The sequence below is a fragment of the Melampsora larici-populina genome, assembly GCF_000204055.1.
Source record: "Melampsora larici-populina 98AG31 unplaced genomic scaffold MELLAscaffold_81, whole genome shotgun sequence".
In the NCBI taxonomy this organism is placed as follows: domain Eukaryota; kingdom Fungi; phylum Basidiomycota; class Pucciniomycetes; order Pucciniales; family Melampsoraceae; genus Melampsora; species Melampsora laricis-populina.
In genome coordinates, this window is record NW_006768845.1 from 73,235 (window position 1) to 91,609 (window position 18,375).

Sequence of the window (18,375 nt, forward strand, 5' to 3'; positions counted from 1 at the left end):
AAGCCATTTACATGGTAGCAAGAGTGTCAAAACCGATCCGACAAATCAGTTATCTTCGCTTTAATTTATGAACGACGAGGAACCTATCTTTCCGTTGATCAACTATTCGCACCTTCTCCCACTCCATCGATATCTTCAAATTCAGAAGATTTTCAGTCCTCTTCAGAGCCAGATTCCAACGGTGATCAAACATTCATCAAAAGCTTGGTTCCACCAACAGCCATGACATCATCGATTCCTCCTGCTGGTACAACCAGTATCACTACCACTACACTATCGTTTGGTAGTAGAAGGTATCAAATAGCTTCATCCATGGTTAACACATTATCCAAAATAACAGTCACCGAGAAACTCAATGACACCAATTACTCTAATTGGTCATCAGAGATACAAACTGGAATTCAATCGTTATCCCTAGCTTCCTTCTTATTATCCAATAAAGATGAACCTTCTATCGATGCCGATTTGAAGTTGTGGAATGAGGTAGTCCGAGAATCCCTCACCACCTGGATTATCTCCAAACTTGATCAACCTAACAGGAATCGCTTCGAGCCAACTATTACTATTGAAAGTGATAACGGTCCAGATATGGAATCAACACCCAGCAAGTTATGGGTCAAGATTAGAGATCACCATGCTCCCCGTACTCCAGCTCACCAAATGCTAATGAGAAGATTATTATTCGGTCTTAAGCAAGGTACCTCAACCCTCCCCAAGCACTTGGATGAGTTTCATAAGCTTTACACAGCTTTTGGACAATCAGGAGGAAAAATCGGTGGTGTTGAATTAGGACAACAGCTTTTAATGTCTCTCAACTCAGACTGGATGAAAGTCGCTGAAGACATCGCGGACAATAATGAATTTGAATATGATTCAGTCGTTACCGCCCTTAATGTCCGAATCACCAATTGAGCTCTCCTTCATCCTTCATCTACTATTCCTGTTATTGAAGCAAGTGCAGCTAGTCCAATGAGAAGGCGACAAGGCTTTGTTCAAACTCGGTGTTCTCCCAAGAAATGTGTTTCATTAACTCACACCGAAGCTGAATGTATCAGAAACCCGAAGAATATTGACAAGTTCAACGCTTGGATCGAAGCCAAGAAAGCCAAAGGTCAATGGGTTGACCAAACTCCAACATCTGCCTCAGTCAATGCGGTAACACCTATACCACCCACTGTCCCAAATTCCACGTTTCCTACTCTGTCTTCTCTTCAAGAATCCCTAGAGCGATCAGACTTTTCAGCCAGTGCCAGCGCGGTATACATTGTTGATTCAAAATCGAACATCGGGAATGAGCATTTTGGGATCGTGGACAGTGGAACCACTCACCATATGTTCAAATTAGAAAAGTTCTTCGATTCTACGGGCTATACATCCACTTTTTCTTCTAACCCTTGTGTAGGATTGGCAGGAGGATCGGCCACCCTTGATATCAAAGGAAAAGGGAACGTGACCATCATCGGACCATCAGGAGATATCACCACTCTCACCGACTGCCTTTTTGTTCCTGACTTAAAGCAAAATCTAATTGCTGGAGGAAGATTACTACATGAAGGTTGGGTGACGACTCGACACCAAGATGGAACCTTCGTTGTCCAACGAAACGGGAAGACGGCTATGACCGGACGAGTCGATCCTAACACCATGTTACTTAACCTCAACTCTGTGCGTACACTATCATCTAGTCCAACGCCAAACTCTTCAGCTATCACCGATGGAACAACTGAAGCTCTTCATCTGTTACATCATCAACTAGGTCACCCAAATTTTACATATTTAAAACAAATGATCAAGGGTGATACTGTTATTGGTTTACCAACATTCCTATCTAAAGTTGTATTGCCTGATACCTTACCTTGCAATTCATGTGATCTTTCAAAAGCTCATTGTCAACCCCACTCTCATACTCGAGTCAGATCATTAAACCCTTTAGACAACGTCCACATTGACCTTAGCGGCATAATGCGCACCCCGGCCATATGTAGAAGTCTTTATTTCATATTGTTCACGGATGATCACACTTCCTATAGACATGTTACTGGTCTAAAGTCGAAGGAAAAGGATGAGGTTCACACCGCTATTCACACCTACATCTCACTCGTTGAACGTCAATTTGACCAAAAAGTTAAAGCTTTCACATTGGACGGGGGAGGAGAGTTTCTGAACGACGTCCTTTTACCCTACTGTCAACAAAATGGCATCTATTTAAGAATCACGTCAGCATATACTCCCGAAGAAAACGGGGTAGCTGAACGATCAATGCGCACAATCATCTCAAAAGGTCGCTCTATGCTAATCCAAGCAAATCTCCCGGTAAGGTTCTGGCTTGAGTCAGTGAAGAATGCAGTCTTCCTGAACAACAGAACCACCACCATTACCATCCCCAAGAACCGCACACCCTTTGAAATGTGGTTTCACCGAAAGCCTGACATTTCTCACATCAAAGCTTTCGGCTGTCTTACCTATGTCCTAATCCGGAAGCCTGATAGAGAAAATAAGTATGCAGCGACTTCTCTTCACGGCATACTGGTAGGACACACCGAGCACAATCAAAATTATAAAGTTTTCATGCTCCATGACTCAAAAATCATCATCACTCATGATGCATCTTTCCGTCAAGATGTTTACCCTTTCACCAAATTACCCACTTTTGACATTTCTCATCTGTCGGCTGATAATGAAAACCCTCCATCATTATCCGTTTCTACACCTCCTGTCCTACGCCAAACTGATAACGATGATTTCGAACCTGAAATCCTTCAAGAGATCACTGTTGTTCAACCTCAAACACCCGACGAGCCTCCCATGAGGCCAATCACTCCACCTGTCTTACCACGACGAAGTACGCGTGAAGTTCGGCCTATCGACCGCTTTGTACCCAACACAAATCTTGCGTTTTGGGAAGATGAAGTCTTCATCGAGAAGAACGATATCTGCGCCTATGCATTCGCTGTTGAATCGACCATTCGAATAGTGGGAGAGCCAGGTAGTTACAAACAAGCAATGAAATCTCCAGACAAATTAGAATGGATCAAAGCATGTGATAAAGAAATTGATAACATGAATCGAAAGAAAGTCTGGATCTTGGTGGATAGACCTGCCGATGCACCTGTAGTTGGATCTCGGTGGCATTTCAAAGTTAAGCATCGACCTGACGGATCAATAATCAAGCACAAGGCACGATTAGTAGCTAAGGGTTTCACCCAAACCTTTGGGGTTGACTATGAGGAGACTTTTGCGCCAACTGGCAAGCCTGCTTCGTATCGCATCGTAGTATGTATCACAGCTCATAACGGGTGGGAGATCCATGGAATGGATGCAATCACAGCGTTCTTAAACTCAGGTCTCAAAGAAAAAGTATACATGGAGCAGCCTGAGGGATATATCAATCCTGAAGATGAAGGAAAGGTCTGCGAATTACTTCAAGCGTTGTACGGCCTAAAGCAATCAGCTCATGAGTGGAACAAAGATTTCAGAACAATGTTGCTAAGCATCAAGTTTGTTCAGGCTGAAGGGGATGAGTGTGTATACATCCAAAACAAATCTCCTTCCGACATTATCGTTTTCTACTTACATGTCGATGACATGGCGATTACCGGTACTAAGCTCGCCATCCCTCTATTCAAACAGGAAATGATGAACTTTTGGGAAATGGAGGACCTTGGACCCGTCACGTGTGTGGTAGGTATCGAAACGCTACGACTTTCAACTCATCATTACGCCATTCACCAACGGTCCATGACAGAATCGCTCCTACTGCGTTTTGGTCTTGCAGATTGCAAGCCTGCGTCTACCCCGGTCCAGGGAGGTCTCAAACTATTGTCTTCAACACCAGAGGAAGCCGCAACCTTTTCAAAACTTAACCTGCCATATCGATCAGGGGTAGGTAGTCTCATGTACATCTCTCAATGTACCCGCCCCGACATCGCTTATGCTGTTGGGGTCCTGTCCCAACATTTGGATTCACCCTGTCAACGCCACTGGGAAGCTTTTCAACACGTGTTACGATACTTACGAGGTACCTTGAATCTGGGTATCCACTACTATGCTAGCGACACCAATCACTTTTGTATGCAGTCAAGCTGGAGTGTACCAACAACCAACGTTGACTCTGACTGGGCAGGGTGCAAGAACTCACGTCGTTCAACAACTGGATACCTCACAACCTTGCTGGGAGGTGCAATCTCCTGGAGATCACGCTTGCAACAAACTGTTGCCCTGTCATCAACCGAGGCTGAGTACCGGGCAACCACAGAAGCCGGCCAAGAAGTCCAATGGTTACGAAACTTACTACGAGATGTTGGTTTCGCCTGGGAAGGTCCTATCAGCATCAACTGTGACAATCTTGGTGCAATTGACTTGTCATCAAACGCGGTGAATCACGGACGAACTAAACACATCGACATTGAGCATCATTGGATAAGGGAACAGGTCAAACAAAAGAAAATAATTTTAACTTATTGCAAATCAGCTGACATGGCGGCAGACTTACTTACCAAACCTCTGCATCTGGGGCCATTCTGGGATCATATGAAGAGTATTGGATTGAAAAGGTGTTTGTAGCGTGTCTTGATTGAGGGGGTGTGTTGAAAGCCAATCAAGACTGAGGCTTAAGTCATGGTAGCTATGTTATGGAAACTGGAATTAGTATTAAGTACGAAACAGAGTATGTATTCAAACAATGCTGAGCATTGTCTCTCGTCTGAGACGATCAAGAAAGCTGCGTGTTATTGTAACGCACATCAATCCCAACCAACTTTGTAGAACTTCGTCTCTTATCTTGAATTCATTTGTTTGATGTCTTATATACTACTCATGTATCCCATCTTCGATTTTGTCTCTCTTTCCTCATCTTTGGGAAAGAGAGTAAGTGTTTTGTTATCTCTATCATCTTTCTCTTTACTAATAATTTGTTCTTGGTAGAAATCTCCTTAGATCACTTGTGCCTTGAGCTTTACAAAGCTTTATCTTAAATCTCACATTTTACTTTTTCATTTCCTCCGTAAAACTTAGGTACATCTATTTCACATTCTCTTTTCTCTACCGCTTAGTCTAGTTATTTATTTCTATCTTTGTTATGTTCAGGTTAGTCTCAGGTCTGCATACCTGTAGTATTGGAGAAGGGTGCTCACCTTTAGCATCATTGATATAGGTTAGTTAGCAATAAATATTTATCTTTGGGAAAGAGAAAATCTCCTTAGATCACTTGTGCCTTGAGCTTTACAAAGCTTTATCTTAAATCTCACATTTTACTTTTTCATTTCCTCCGTAAAACTTAGGTTAGTCTCAGGTCTGCATACCTGTAGTATTGGAGAAGGGTGCTCACCTTTAGCATCATTGATATAGGTTCATCTCGTGTTCTAAGCCATTTACAGGTTTTCCCGTCCGACAATCGTAAGTCAACTCGCCGAGTCTGGCTAGACCCCAAAAGGCGCAGATCGCCACGTCGAGAACCGCCGAGTCAGCGCGAGAGCCGTTTGCCAGTTTCATATATAGCAGTAAGATGTGTTCCAATAGGACTGCTGGCTTTGGCGGCTTCAATGGTAAGAGGGCGTCCGCCCTTGCTGATGCACGGAGCATCACCGTCACTCTTTCGTTCGTAACATGAGGGTATGGCAGATCGTGGAACAAATTGATATTATTGAGGCAAGGTCAAGTCCATCATGAGCGTGAGTTATCATCATGGGCAAACGGCTGAGGTGGTAGTTGAACTCTTTCAGGTTGTTCCTCTTTGGTGAAAGGATGGTTGTGATGGTAGTGTTTTGATTACCCTTTTGGGAAACGGGTGGCTAGGAGGAGTACCTCTTTTGGATTAGTGGCATGTCCATTCATCTAGTTTTGGTTTCTTGTATTGTTGCCCCTTGCTTCAGGGTTTTTGTGTGCGCGTCTAGTTTTTCTCTTATATACTCACTGTCCCTCGAGCTCCCGGTTCCTCCCTCATTGTGTGGAACCTGGAAGCTTAGAGTGAGTCTATTCTTTCATTCTCGTATTTGTGATCTTTTCTCCTTTTTATTCCTGGACAGGTACTCACAGGTCTCTACAGGCCTCCCTACCACTTATTTTTGACCTGCTTACTCGCAGGTAAGGCGTAGACTTCATCCGCCCTCTTTTCAACTTCTGAGTTTCTTTGAGTCCTCTCGAAACTCATCAATACCTGTCTGTCCAGGTAAATACTTTGTCTTATTGATTCCAGATTCATTAGTTTTTTTTTCTTCTCTTTTTCATCTTGTGAAATATGATCGTGTGGAACCTGGAAGCTTAGAGCCTCCCTACCACTTCTTTTTGACCTGCTTACTCGCAGGTAAAGCGTAGACTTCATCCGCCCTCTTTTCAACTTCTGACTTTCTTTGAGTCCTCTCGAAACTCATCAATACCTGTCTGTCCAGGTAAGGCGTAGACTTCATCCGCCCTCTTTTCAACTTCTGAGTTTCTTTGAGTCCTCTCAAAACTCATCAATACCTGTCTGTCCAGGTTTTTGCGCGTTGATACTGTCAATCAACGTCGCGTCATTTCATGGTAGCAAGAGTCACTACGACTCGAAACAACCTGTACTCAAAGATCTCGAAAGAAGTTTAAGTCATCGTCTCCTGAACCTGTCTTCACTGACGCCAAAAACGAACTCGAAGAAACCTCATCTCAGTCTTCATCTACCTCGGACAAGACCCAAACTCCCAAGTCTGGTATCAATCCCAAGACCGACTCATCGTCAAAATCTCCTGCTTTCCCATCCACTATGTCTTCGGAAAAGGATGACCACAAGTTCTTTGGAACTCCCATCCAACAGTTTGTCCAGAAGCTCAACTCGATACTCTCGAAGTACTCGATAGACAACAAGCTGTCGGACGGGAATTTTCCGGAGTGGTCACTGGAAGTCAGACGAGTCCTTAGAATCATCGACTATCACAAGTACCTGACTAAGGCCGATTTCAAGGCGCCTTCGCTTACCGAGGAACAACACCTCAAGGTAAAACTTGTCATATCTATGTGGATGCTTAGCCTTATGGATAGTCAGAACAAGAGTAGATGCCAGACAATGTTGAAGCTTGAAAAGAAAGACTCAGAAGATGAAGATGCGGAAGTTGACAGCAACGACGAGGATGATGTAGAGTACGAACCTTCTCGTATTTGGATTTTTCTTAAAAGTCACCATCAAAGAATCTCAGAGGCGGGACTTCAGACCATTGAAGATGCCATAAGCGATATGAAGATCCTGAACTCCAACTCCTTCAAAGTTCATTGCAATAAATTCAACAACTTGATGGCGGACTTTGTGAAATACAAAGGTCAAATGTCAACTGCGTCCGCCGCTCGAAAACTCATCAAGACTGTCAGGTCTCGCATCAACGAGAACGTGTCGGAGAACATATACGCAAAGGTGGTGCCCCTCACTAGGGAAGGTGTTGTTCAATATCTCATCGACTATGAAGCCAGAAATGGAGGCTTTTCAACTCCTGCCATTGTTGAGGCTAGTCAGTCATCTTACTCAACCTCTGCTGTGAACCACTACTCGACGTCTGCTGTCCACTCAGGAAATGACAACCCTTGCAACAATCGTTGATTCCGTCCTAAGTGTACAGAAGGTCATTGCATCTCTACTACACACAGTCCTGACAAGTGTTTCGCCAAGCCTGAGAACCGTGTCGCCAAGGAAAACTGGATCGCTCAGATGGAGGCCAGACGAAACGGCGGTCAGTCTACCCGATATCTACGACCATCACAAACCTCAAATGTTGCTGGAGTCAAGCAGATATCCCTCCCATCGGCAAGCCCTGCTCTCGCTTCGTCGAATCCCTTTGCGTCTCTTCACGTGTCTCTGGTGGATGATGAGATAAAAGCCTCATCTGCAGCCTCAGAATCATTCGAAGCTTCTCACACCGTGTTTGATGAAGACACACCTGCTGCAAATATTGTCAGTGAAAGTGGTGGCCACTGGGCTTTGTACGACACCGGAGCAACACATTACATGTTCAAGAATGAAAGCCTGTTCTCCTCCAGCTCATTAACCAAGCTTGAAGACTCTTCGAAACGTCTCAAGCTGGCTGGAGGTGACGTATCACTTGCTGTACACTCCACCGGCACCGTGCAACTCAAGTCAGGAACGGGGAAGATGTTCGAATTAAACAACAGCCTCTATGTTCCGGAGCTTGCTCAAAATCTATTGGCTCGTGGTGCAATGCTTTGAAAGGGTGTTCAAGTTCTCATTCATCCGAACAACCAAAACTGTTTCCCTCTAGTCTTCAAGGGGGAAGCTTTGTTTAATGGAGTGTTTGCCGCCAACAACCTCATGTATGTCGCCCTCAATCCGGTGAGTCCTGTTTCAGACTCTAGCGCGTCAACCACACGAGCTGAGGATCTTGCTCTTCTTCAACACCGACGATTAGGACACTTAAGTAATCGGTATCTCAAGCTCATGTGCAAACACAAAAGTGTAGGAGGATTGGCAGATGATATTACTAAGTTGGAAGAATGTGATATTTGCAATTTGTCCAAGAACACCAAAATTCCTCATTCTTCTACTAGACCAAGAGCTTTTCGACATCTTGAAAATGTACAAGTCAACCTCAGTGGCATTATTAGAGTGAAAGGCCTCAAGTGTGAAATGTACTATGCTCTGTTTTGTGATGACTTCTCGTCTTTTCGCCACATTTACTTCATGAAATCAAAGTCTAAAGAAGAAGTGTTTGAAGTTTTTAAATCATACCTTGCACTGGCAGAACAACAAACTTGCATGAAGCTGAAACAGTTTACCCTTGACAGGGGAGGTGAATTTCTGAATGACCTCCTGGGAAAAGAACTGAAAGAACGAGGAATCGTCTTGAACCTCACAGCTGCTCACACACCCAAAGAAAATGGTGTGTCTGAACGCGGAAATCGAACCATCAGCACAAAGGCAAGATCAATGATGCTGGACTCCGGTGTACCTTTGCGCTTCTGGGTTCAGGCGTGCAGGACAGCTGTGTTTCTCACCAACAGAACAGTGACAGCTGCTCTGAGTGGACATCAAACACCATTTGAGGCGTGGCATTTTCGCAAGCCATCAGTGGACCATCTAAGAATTTTTGGATGTCTGAGCTATTCTCTTATCAGAAAAGAAGTTTGAGGTTCAAAATTCAGTCCGGTGAGCTCTCATGGTGTGCTCATGGGGTTTGATGAGGACAATTTCAATTATCATATCTTTGACTTGAACTCCCAAAAGATCATCATAACTCATGACACCACTTTCAACAAAAACAAATTCCCTTTTCGAGAAGATGTCGCTGTGATCAAACCTCCACCTGTTCTGAATAAACCGGATGCTGGAGTCAACATCAAGTTCTTCAACGACGACAGTGAAGATGAACATTTTGAAATTATGAATCAAGACTCCGTGAAGAATTCACTTGATGAGACCGTCACGACCCTACCTCCCAGCCCTGAACCCGAGAATCATCCTGCAAGTAATCCTCCTAGCTTGAGTGTGGATATTGCGGCACCGCCTCCTGTAAGAAGATCAATGAGAGAGAAACCTGCGGTGAAGTATACTTCGACAGCCATCTGTGATGATCTTAAGTTGTCTTCTCTAATCACCAAGTGGGAGTCTGCTCAACGTTTCAACTGCGGTATGCCGGAATGCGACATGGTAGCAGCGGTGAATGATGTTCCACGATCGTACCCAAAGTCCGTGACAGGGCCGGAAGGTAATGAGTAGAGCAAAGCCTGTGAAAAAGAAATTAGAGCGATGCATGACAAGACAGTTTGGGTGTTGGTTAATCGACCAAAGGACTGCAATGTTATACGTGGACTTTGGCTGTTCAGGAAGAAAGAAACGTCAGATCCGAACAAGAAATTCAAGTTCAAGGCTCGTTACGTGGCCATGGGTAATACCCAAATCCATGGTCTCGACTATTTTGATACGTTTGCACCAACCGGCAAACCAACTTCCTTCAGACTCTTCATCGCCTTGGCAGCCATAAATGGCTGGGAGGTTCATCTCATGGATGCGGTCACCGCTTTCCTCAACAGCAATCTGGACGAGGACATCTACGTCGAGCAACCGGAAGGTTTCAAGGTACCCGGAAAAGAACATCTTGTTTGTAAACTGCTGAAATCTCTGTACGGACTAAAACAAGCTCCAAAATGTTGGCAAGACGATGTTGAAGAATTCCTAGTCAGCATTGGTTTCATTCAATGTGAAATTGATCACTGTGTATATATCAGGTGTCAAGATGATCTCTGCACGGCTGTGTACGTTCACGTGGACGATCTGACAATCACCGGCAACGACATCCTCTCCTTCAAGGCTCAGATTTCAGAGCGTTGGGAAATCGAGGATTTGGGTTTAGCCTCAACCGTTGTTGGCATTGAGGTGATCAGAGAAGACCGTCATACTTATTCCATCTGTCAAGCGAAGTACACGTCAAAAGTACTTCAGCGTTTTGATTCTTTAGATCTCAAGCCTGCAAGTACTCCTCTTCCCCCTGGGCTGAAACTGTTTAAGCCTGATTTAGAGGAAATCAACGACTTCGCCAGCAGAAAGCTCCCATACAGAAGCGTTGTGGGCTCACTGATGTACCTCGCACAGTGTACAAGGCCTGACTTGGCCTACTCTGTCGGTATTCTCTCTCAGCATCTTGATTGGCCCGGATATCAACACTGGAACACGGCTACTCACGTACTCAGGTATCTTGCCGGAACAATCAATCTAGGGATTTGTTACTCAGGTTTAGGTGTGGTTCAACCAGTCAAGGGTATCAAGAGTCAGGATTGTCCTCAAGCGCTGTGTGATGCGGACTGGGCTGGAGACAAAGATACTCAAAGGTCAACTACGGGGTACATTTTCATTATAGCTGGTGGTGTGGTGTCTTGGAGAAGCAAGCTTCAACCCACTGTGGCTCTGTCTTAAACAGAGGCTGAATATCGTGCGATCACGGAAGCTGGGCATGAACTTTTGTGGCTTAGGACAATGCTGAGTAAACTTGGATACGAAGACTCTAACCCAACGGTGCTGCAAAGTGACAATATGGGCGCTATTCACCTAATAAACAAGACTGTGTTCCACGCCAGGACTAAACACATTGAGATCCACTACCACTGGATCAGAGAGGTAGTCAAGGCTGGAAAACTCACGGTGCAACACTGTCCAACTCATTTAATGACAGCAGATCTACTTACCAAGTCACTAGGCACTTCTCAATTCACTCATCTCAGAAAGTTATTAGGTCTCAAAGCTATCTTGTGCTGAACTTGAGGGGGCGTGTTATGATATTATTGAGGCAAGGTCAAGTCCATCACGAGAGTGAGTTATCATCATGGGCAAACGGCTGAGTTGGTAGTTGAACTGTTTCAGGTTGTTCCTCTTTGGTGAAAGGATGGTTGTGATGGTAGTGTTTTGATTACCCTTTTGGGAAACGGGTGTCTAGGAGGAGTACCTCTTTTGGATTAGTGGCATGTTCATTCATCTAGTTTTGGTTTCTTGTATTGTTGCCCCTTGCTTCAGGGTTTTTGTGTGCGCGTCTAGTTTTTCTCTTATATACTCACTGTCCCTCGAGCTCCCGGTTCCTCCCTCATCGTGTGGAACCTGGAAGCTTAGAGTGATTCTATTCTTTCATTCTTGTATTTGTGATCTTTTCTCCTTTTTATTCATGGACAGGTACACACAGGTCTCTACAGGCCTCCCTACCACTTATTTTTGACCTGCTTACTCGCAGGTAAGGCGTAGACTTCATCCGCCCTCTTTTCAACTTCTGAGTTTCTTTGAGTCCTCTCGAAACTCATCAATACCTGTCTGTCCAGGTTTTTGCGCGTTGATACTGTCAATCAACGTCGCGTCATTTCACTTTAGACCCAAGAGATAATTGGACAGGGTCTTCGAACCAATGTCGTGATCGGTCAGTTCACCTTCTACCCGTCCCGCCCACCAACAGAAATTGTAGATGTCGATTGGCGCGGCTGGTAACACGAAAGGAATCGGATGCGAGTTGTCCCAGAAGTTGAGAAACTTCTTTACAGCGCCGTTGTAGCTTTTCAACGTGCTTTCCTTCCAACCGTGCAGTAGGTGTAACTGGAGTGGACTGGGCTGGGATGGTGGCTCGACTCCTGACAGAAACGCCGTCAGGGTATTCAAGCGTAAAGTCGAGGACATGATGAAGAGCACAAACGACGAAACAAAGAAGGATTCGTAATCCTACACACGAACCAAGAGGGGTAATGCTCGCTAAAAAGGTAAGTACCTTATTCTTGTGCGCAAGACACGACAACTTTTATTACATTTGGCAAGGACAGAACGTTATCAAACAACGCGATGGGCGTAGCGAGTTTGAAAGATTCACGATTTAGTGGAAATAAGAATGCAGATCATAATACACAACGAGCTAGTTGAACAGGGAACATGTGACTACTGGGAACAGAACTCCTGATAGGTCTAAAGGCATGTCTAAAGTGATCAAATCTTTAAGATCATGTTCCTTCCTCTCGCCCGAGACCAGATCAATTCCTCTATCGCCTTGCAAAAGTTTATCGGCCAAGTTATCATCTGATATTACCCTCTTTGGGTATAGGTCGATTTGGTGCTCAATCAAGATTTGTTGGATAATCTTCCACTCACTGTTCACCTCTTTGTCCCTTGACTTGCGTTTTTCTACAGCCGCTTGGCTGGTAGTATTATCTGTCCATACTACCAAGTTCCTCCCGCGACCATAGCCTAATTTAATGGCCATCAAGAGACCCATACAAATCGCCACAGTCTCCAGACATGCTATGGTACGTGTATTCTTCCCGGAGTGACGCCAACCCGATATTGCTTCGAATTGAATCCACTTGACTCCAATCAGGATTCCTACGCCCCAATCAGATGCGTCCCCAACCCATCCAATTTTGACAGGGTCGGGTGTGGCAATCAACCGTAAATTCTTGAAGGATTTCAATGTTGTTAGCCAAAAGGAAACATCTTCTAATATGTCTTCTGGCAAGTGTTGTTTAGCTTGATGGTGCACCCATCTTGCTTTCCACCCATATAGGCTACAGAGATAGCACCTTAGTTGTGGTAGTAAATAAGATACGTGACATAGCCATCCTACAAACACATCGACTTGGTTGTAGTTCCACGAAGCTGACGGTTTTAAGAACTCTTCAATTTGTTGAATCCTAATTGCTAATATCTCCTTGGTCAGCTTCACCGTTTTGTTGAAGCCGTTCCATACGAAACCGATAAATTTTTGTTCATATTGGAATTTTGAACACTTCTTTTTGTTCGTTAAGACACCTAATTGCTGAGATCTCTTAACTATATCAGCCATGTCAGTTGATGACCCCAATCTCTTCACGAAGAGATTATCATCAACCCAACGAAACACTGTGACCAAATCGAATTCAGCTATCATGATTCTTTTCCAAGCGTCTGCCGGTCGACCGAAAGAACCGATCCAGCAACGCCTCCAAAAGTTATTCTGGTGTCTAAGTAAAGCTGTCCATTTGTGCTTAACACCATTAAGTACTTCCATTGTTCCATTAACGTCGGGATTTGGCGATACACCTTTTCCCAGTCAAACAAAGCTAGTAGAAATAACTCTTTTGAAAGTTTGAAAAATTTTGCGACCTTGTTGAAATCATCCCAGGTCGTCTTAAAATCATCCACATTAACAAATGAGTTAACCGATTTAATAAGTGGGTCGTTCTTAGGATAAGATAAATCGTTAATAGGCCTTGTTGAACTATTGCCGTTTGCCACGGCCCCAAGAGGGTTTGTTCTAAAGAATGAGAACACTTTTGAAACCTCTTCATGAGTGTAGGGACCAAACATGCGCCTTTTTGACAATTCTTCGTTCATGCTCTTCACGATCTTCTCCGCTGCTAGCTCAGATGAAGAATGATTGCTGGGAGTATAGAAAGGAAGGTCCAACACCTTGTGATTTGGTATACCTTGGTCAAAACCAAATTCAAATCCGTGCAACACATCCGCGAATTCGTCTATCAGTCTCGCCTGTCTAAGTGCTTTCCTCCACTCTGGGATATTCATCTCACAACTAATGCTTGTTGGCCAGTTCTTTGGTATAATCTGGATCTGTGAGACTCTCTTTTCTGGATGACTCCTTGTAATGTTTCTCACTGGATGCTCAATATAGTTTCTGATTATATTTCTAAGAAAAAAACACAACCAAATTAGAACCAAAACAACATCACAAGCAAAGGAAAACAATTTCAACATCAATATCATGATAAGGATCAATAGAAAGAAATATCTAGGATTTGTTACAATCAAATGTAAAGTTATTAACATGCCAACTGAGATGTAATTAAGCCACATACAATGGTTGTACATGAACTAAAATAAATCATCGCAGGAAAATTAGAGCAAAACTCGAAATCAGAAAAGAGTCATAACCTACGATTTACTACCGCTAGCTACCGGCGCATCATTCGTTTCCCCTTCCTAACATAATTTGGATCGAAGTGATTACCATGATAACCCTTCCTCTTCTTTCCGTCAGGTTGAACTTTTGTAGCATTTGGAAGTTGATTATTATAGGAGTTTTGGTTGTTTACGAATGGGACATTCTTGTTCACTGCTTGGGAATTGTAATTGTTGTTATTAATGAAACTTGAATTGCTATTGTAAGATGAGTTTCTGGAGATTGAATGTTGATTCTTTGGAGCACCTGTGTTGTGATCCCAATCGAATCTCTCACCACCTTCCGCATAAGGATTATCCTTGAAAGTTAATTCATCACATTTCCTTGCCTTAGGGAAACATATTTCTTTAATGTCGCTTCTGAATTTTGATATGTCAATTGGACCATTTGTTCCATCTTAATAGATCACTTTCTCAGTAAACAACAAAGATCTTAATTTTAAATCGTATCTGAAAGCAACCATCCAACACTCGGTCTCTCTAATGTTCTCTACGTTTTCTTTATGTAACCCCAACCATTCTGCTAATTTAACATATTTAAATTTATAACAAATAGCTTTTATAAAATTACGATAATTAATTGTCCAAGCCATATAAGTTTGAGAGAATTCATGAGGGTACGGTAAGCCTGAGTAAAGGTTTTGAGCTTTAGTCGATTCATCGCTTTTAACTTTCTTCTCTGCATGGTACTGCCAAGCTTCTTCTTGCCAGTCTTCGTTGAATATCGTTAAAGGTACTGGTAATTTCAACTCTTTGATGTTCTTCTTGAAGAAAGGGGTTAAGCCTACATTACTATCTGTACCGGTTGATGCTCCTTCTTTGAAGGTGAAACCATTTTCTACGACTTGCTCATTTGATATTCATGATATTAATGATTTCTTCGGTATGAACAACGCTTCACTAGGTTTCAACAAGTTCTTGTCTATCTTCGCAATCTCTTCAATGGATGGTGATCTAGACAAAGATTTAGAGGACATTGTGGATTTCATCTGCTCGTGAATTCAAAATGAGAAAGCTGCTTCTTCTTTATTCTCTGCTAATATCGCAGCTGTTGCCTTATCCATGGTCATGTCTAGGTCTTTCATCTGCTGGGTTACTATGATCGATGGCGTTAGTGGAGCACCTATTTAAAAACCAAAAGTGACAGTTGTTAATAATGGTTATAATAAAATATCAATTATGACATAATAATTATATTACCCGGTATAACAGTTTGTGGGTTACTACCTAACAACTGAGTATAACTATTGTCTATTTGGATTCTTCCTTTTCCCTTCTCGATCGGACCATCTACAGTCGAAGATGACGAGATTGAAGTATCTTTCGATGTTTTGTTCTTATCTTTATCAGAATTCTCTTGAGCCGAATTGCCTATAACTGAATTCATTGAAGAGAGCTTTCTAAGTTCTAACTTTTTATCATAGGAAATATTGTAAACACAACTTACCCGTTGTGTCAATATCCTTTTCCTTTAGCTGAACATTATCACCTGTTGAGACATTGTTGGTATTAACCTGATTGTCTTTTGTAGAGGTGGTTTCGATGTTATTGGCATTAGCCTGGTCATCTGAGGTAGCCTCACTGGTGTTCTTCTTATTGGCATCGATTGTTGTTAATAAGTTGACAACATCTTGTCCTTCCTTACTTGATGGGGTTTTCCTCTTCGACATCTTGAGCTTTCGAGTAATAACGATGAAATTAAAAACTAAAACTAAATTTGATATGATATTAACAAAATATCTAATTTGAACACAAAAAAGAAGTCTTGAGGACTTTGGAGAGAAAGCCGCGCTAGGCGAGAAAGACACAAAACACGGGACAGGTGATGGAGGGGAAAGATGAGAAGGAAGATTCGAATGTGAGAACAGGAGGGAACTCTTGGGGAGTGAGTCTATAAGACTACACCACGGGGCAATTGAGCTCGCCGTTTGATGGTCGAGAAAGACCGCCGATAGACCAGATTCGCTGGGTGGTGGCTGGCCGCCAAAAACCGGTCAGTGGAATGGCCGTCTTTTGGCTGGTCTTCGCTGGCGGCCGTGAGCTGGCCAAAAGACGGCCGTGAGCCGATCAAGCGGCCAGCTTCGAGCCAATCGAGATGATCCGCGTGGGCTCTTGATCGATCAATCGACTAGCTGTCTGCTGGTCAGTTGATGGTCTGTAGCCGGTATTTGACCATTATTGTTCTGCTGGCTCAGATCCAGTCGCTTCTTGACTGGCTTTTAGTTTTGATTGATACCATTGAATTGCAATTTATGTACATATTTTATTGTTTATGCGATACAAAAAAGATACATATGTAATAGAATGAAACAAAGATAATCTGAAAGGATAACAATATGGATGATGTTGATGTGTAGAACGTAATTTAAGTATCTGCAGAGGGGTGTTGAGGTAAGGCAGCAATAGCTGCATCAACTTGTGATTCAGTTGGAAGCTTGAAGTCAGTTAAATTTAATTTTCTTAAATCTTCAGCGGTGTGTTGGCCATCAAAAAGTCGTTTGTCTTCTTCGATGACAAGCTTGTAGAAGCTGTTGGACCAATATGAAATGAGTGTCATTAAAATCAATAAGAAATTGAAAACGGATCACTCACGCTTCGGTAAAACGAGGTCCTTTTGATCGTAATCGGGCGAGTTGACTATCGGTATTCTTCCAGATATGGGAACTAGCTTTTCCTTCAGTAGAGAGCTCAAGAAACACAGATTCCATTCGCTGAAAATGAAGGCAAGCCATTAATGAAAAAACTACACTGTATGCACATCAGACTAAGTCAAAGATGACATACCAGATAGGCATAGCGAGACTTCTTGGGCAGGTCAGCTTGGTGTAAAACTTCGGTGTCCGTAGTGGTTCGTTTTCCAGGACCGGGAAAGTCAGCCATCTGTAAGTAATTTAGATTGAATTTAACAACATTTCAATCTACAGAGGATGAGAAAAAGGTCCTGACCAATACGAGCAGATCGCTCAGCGTTGGAAGCGCATTCGAAGTTGAGCCCCATTTGGGGTGAGCGTTACGGAGAAGCTACAAGGATGAAACAGCTGTTGAGTAAGATTCACATTGGATTCGTTGGTTAAAGAAAATATACATACAATGTGATGAAGATTTTCACGACCGATTTTACACTTTTTCTTGATCAAAGCAATGACATCTTTATGAAACCGAGTATGAGCTCCAGCACGGACTTCTGGTAAGTTTATGTCCTTCCAGCCTGGGTCCTGTGCTCTAACCCGATCCTGAGAGTTGCATTCAAGGAATGATTAGGCTCAGTACAGAAGATTGCAGCAGTAAGTGAAAAGGAGGAGAAAAATGACTTACAATCACACGTTCCTCAAGAGAATGAGTGAGGGTTCCTTTCTGGCCTTTTATGTTAAGGATGCCCTCTGTATCGGTGTATGCTTGGAGGTAGGAAGCACCTATAAAATCAAAGACCGCATCGACCACCAATTTCTACATTGATCATCGAGACAAGTTAGATTAACAAGTGTAGTATAGTAGATTGAAAGATGAACTTACTGTGAGTGCCTCCGAAGGTTTCCAAGGTGGAAGAGGAGCAGTTAAAGTTGGAGTTGGATTTGTATTTGTTGTGTTGTTGGAGTTTGATGGATTTTGGGATAATGAAAGTTGTTCAATTTGGCGAGCAAGATTCTGATAACACTGAGCTGTAAAGACAGTCAGAGCAATCAAGCGAGAATCATCACCCATTCTCTGATGATTTACACAAATGATGAAGATCAGTGAGTGCTTGAACTGGGTGGAAGTCAAAAAAAGAAGTCAAGAAGATGAATAAAAGATGTAAGAAGTGCTTACATTGCTGACCACACGAGTGTCTTCAAGGATTTCAGGATCCAATCCAGCTTGTGATGCAAGCGTATCAAAAACAGGGATTGCAGTTGATAAGGTTGGACCAGGATCATATTGATTTCCGAGGTTTCCGAGGTTTGATCGTGGAGGGAGAAATCCAGAAAGATCAGGATTGGGTCCAAGATCAA

The 18,375-nt window shown here is 43.1% G+C and overlaps 3 protein-coding genes across 3 annotated transcripts; all 3 read right to left on the reverse strand.

The window, feature by feature from the left end:
- Nucleotides 1–14,784: 14,784 nt before the first annotated feature.
- MELLADRAFT_113285 (uncharacterized protein) lies at nt 14,785–15,363 on the reverse strand (the record flags this gene model as incomplete). Its single annotated transcript, XM_007417971.1, has 2 exons — nt 14,785–15,224; nt 15,288–15,363. 2 exons carry the CDS (start codon nt 15,361–15,363, stop codon nt 14,785–14,787), a joined length of 516 nt encoding a protein of 171 aa, XP_007418033.1.
- A 200-nt stretch (nt 15,364–15,563) lies between these two features.
- On the reverse strand, nt 15,564–16,056 carry MELLADRAFT_113286 (uncharacterized protein; the record flags this gene model as incomplete). Its single annotated transcript, XM_007417970.1, has 2 exons — nt 15,564–15,757; nt 15,834–16,056. The coding sequence occupies 2 exons, from the start codon at nt 16,054–16,056 to the stop codon at nt 15,564–15,566; spliced, it is 417 nt and encodes a 138-aa protein (XP_007418032.1).
- Nucleotides 16,057–17,299: 1,243 nt separating this feature from the next.
- On the reverse strand, nt 17,300–18,088 carry MELLADRAFT_95448 (uncharacterized protein; the record flags this gene model as incomplete). The annotated part of the gene is made up of 4 exons (XM_007417948.1): nt 17,300–17,407; nt 17,476–17,619; nt 17,702–17,833; nt 17,900–18,088. The coding sequence occupies 4 exons, from the start codon at nt 18,086–18,088 to the stop codon at nt 17,300–17,302; spliced, it is 573 nt and encodes a 190-aa protein (XP_007418010.1).
- Between the last annotated feature and the right edge of the window lie 287 nt (nt 18,089–18,375).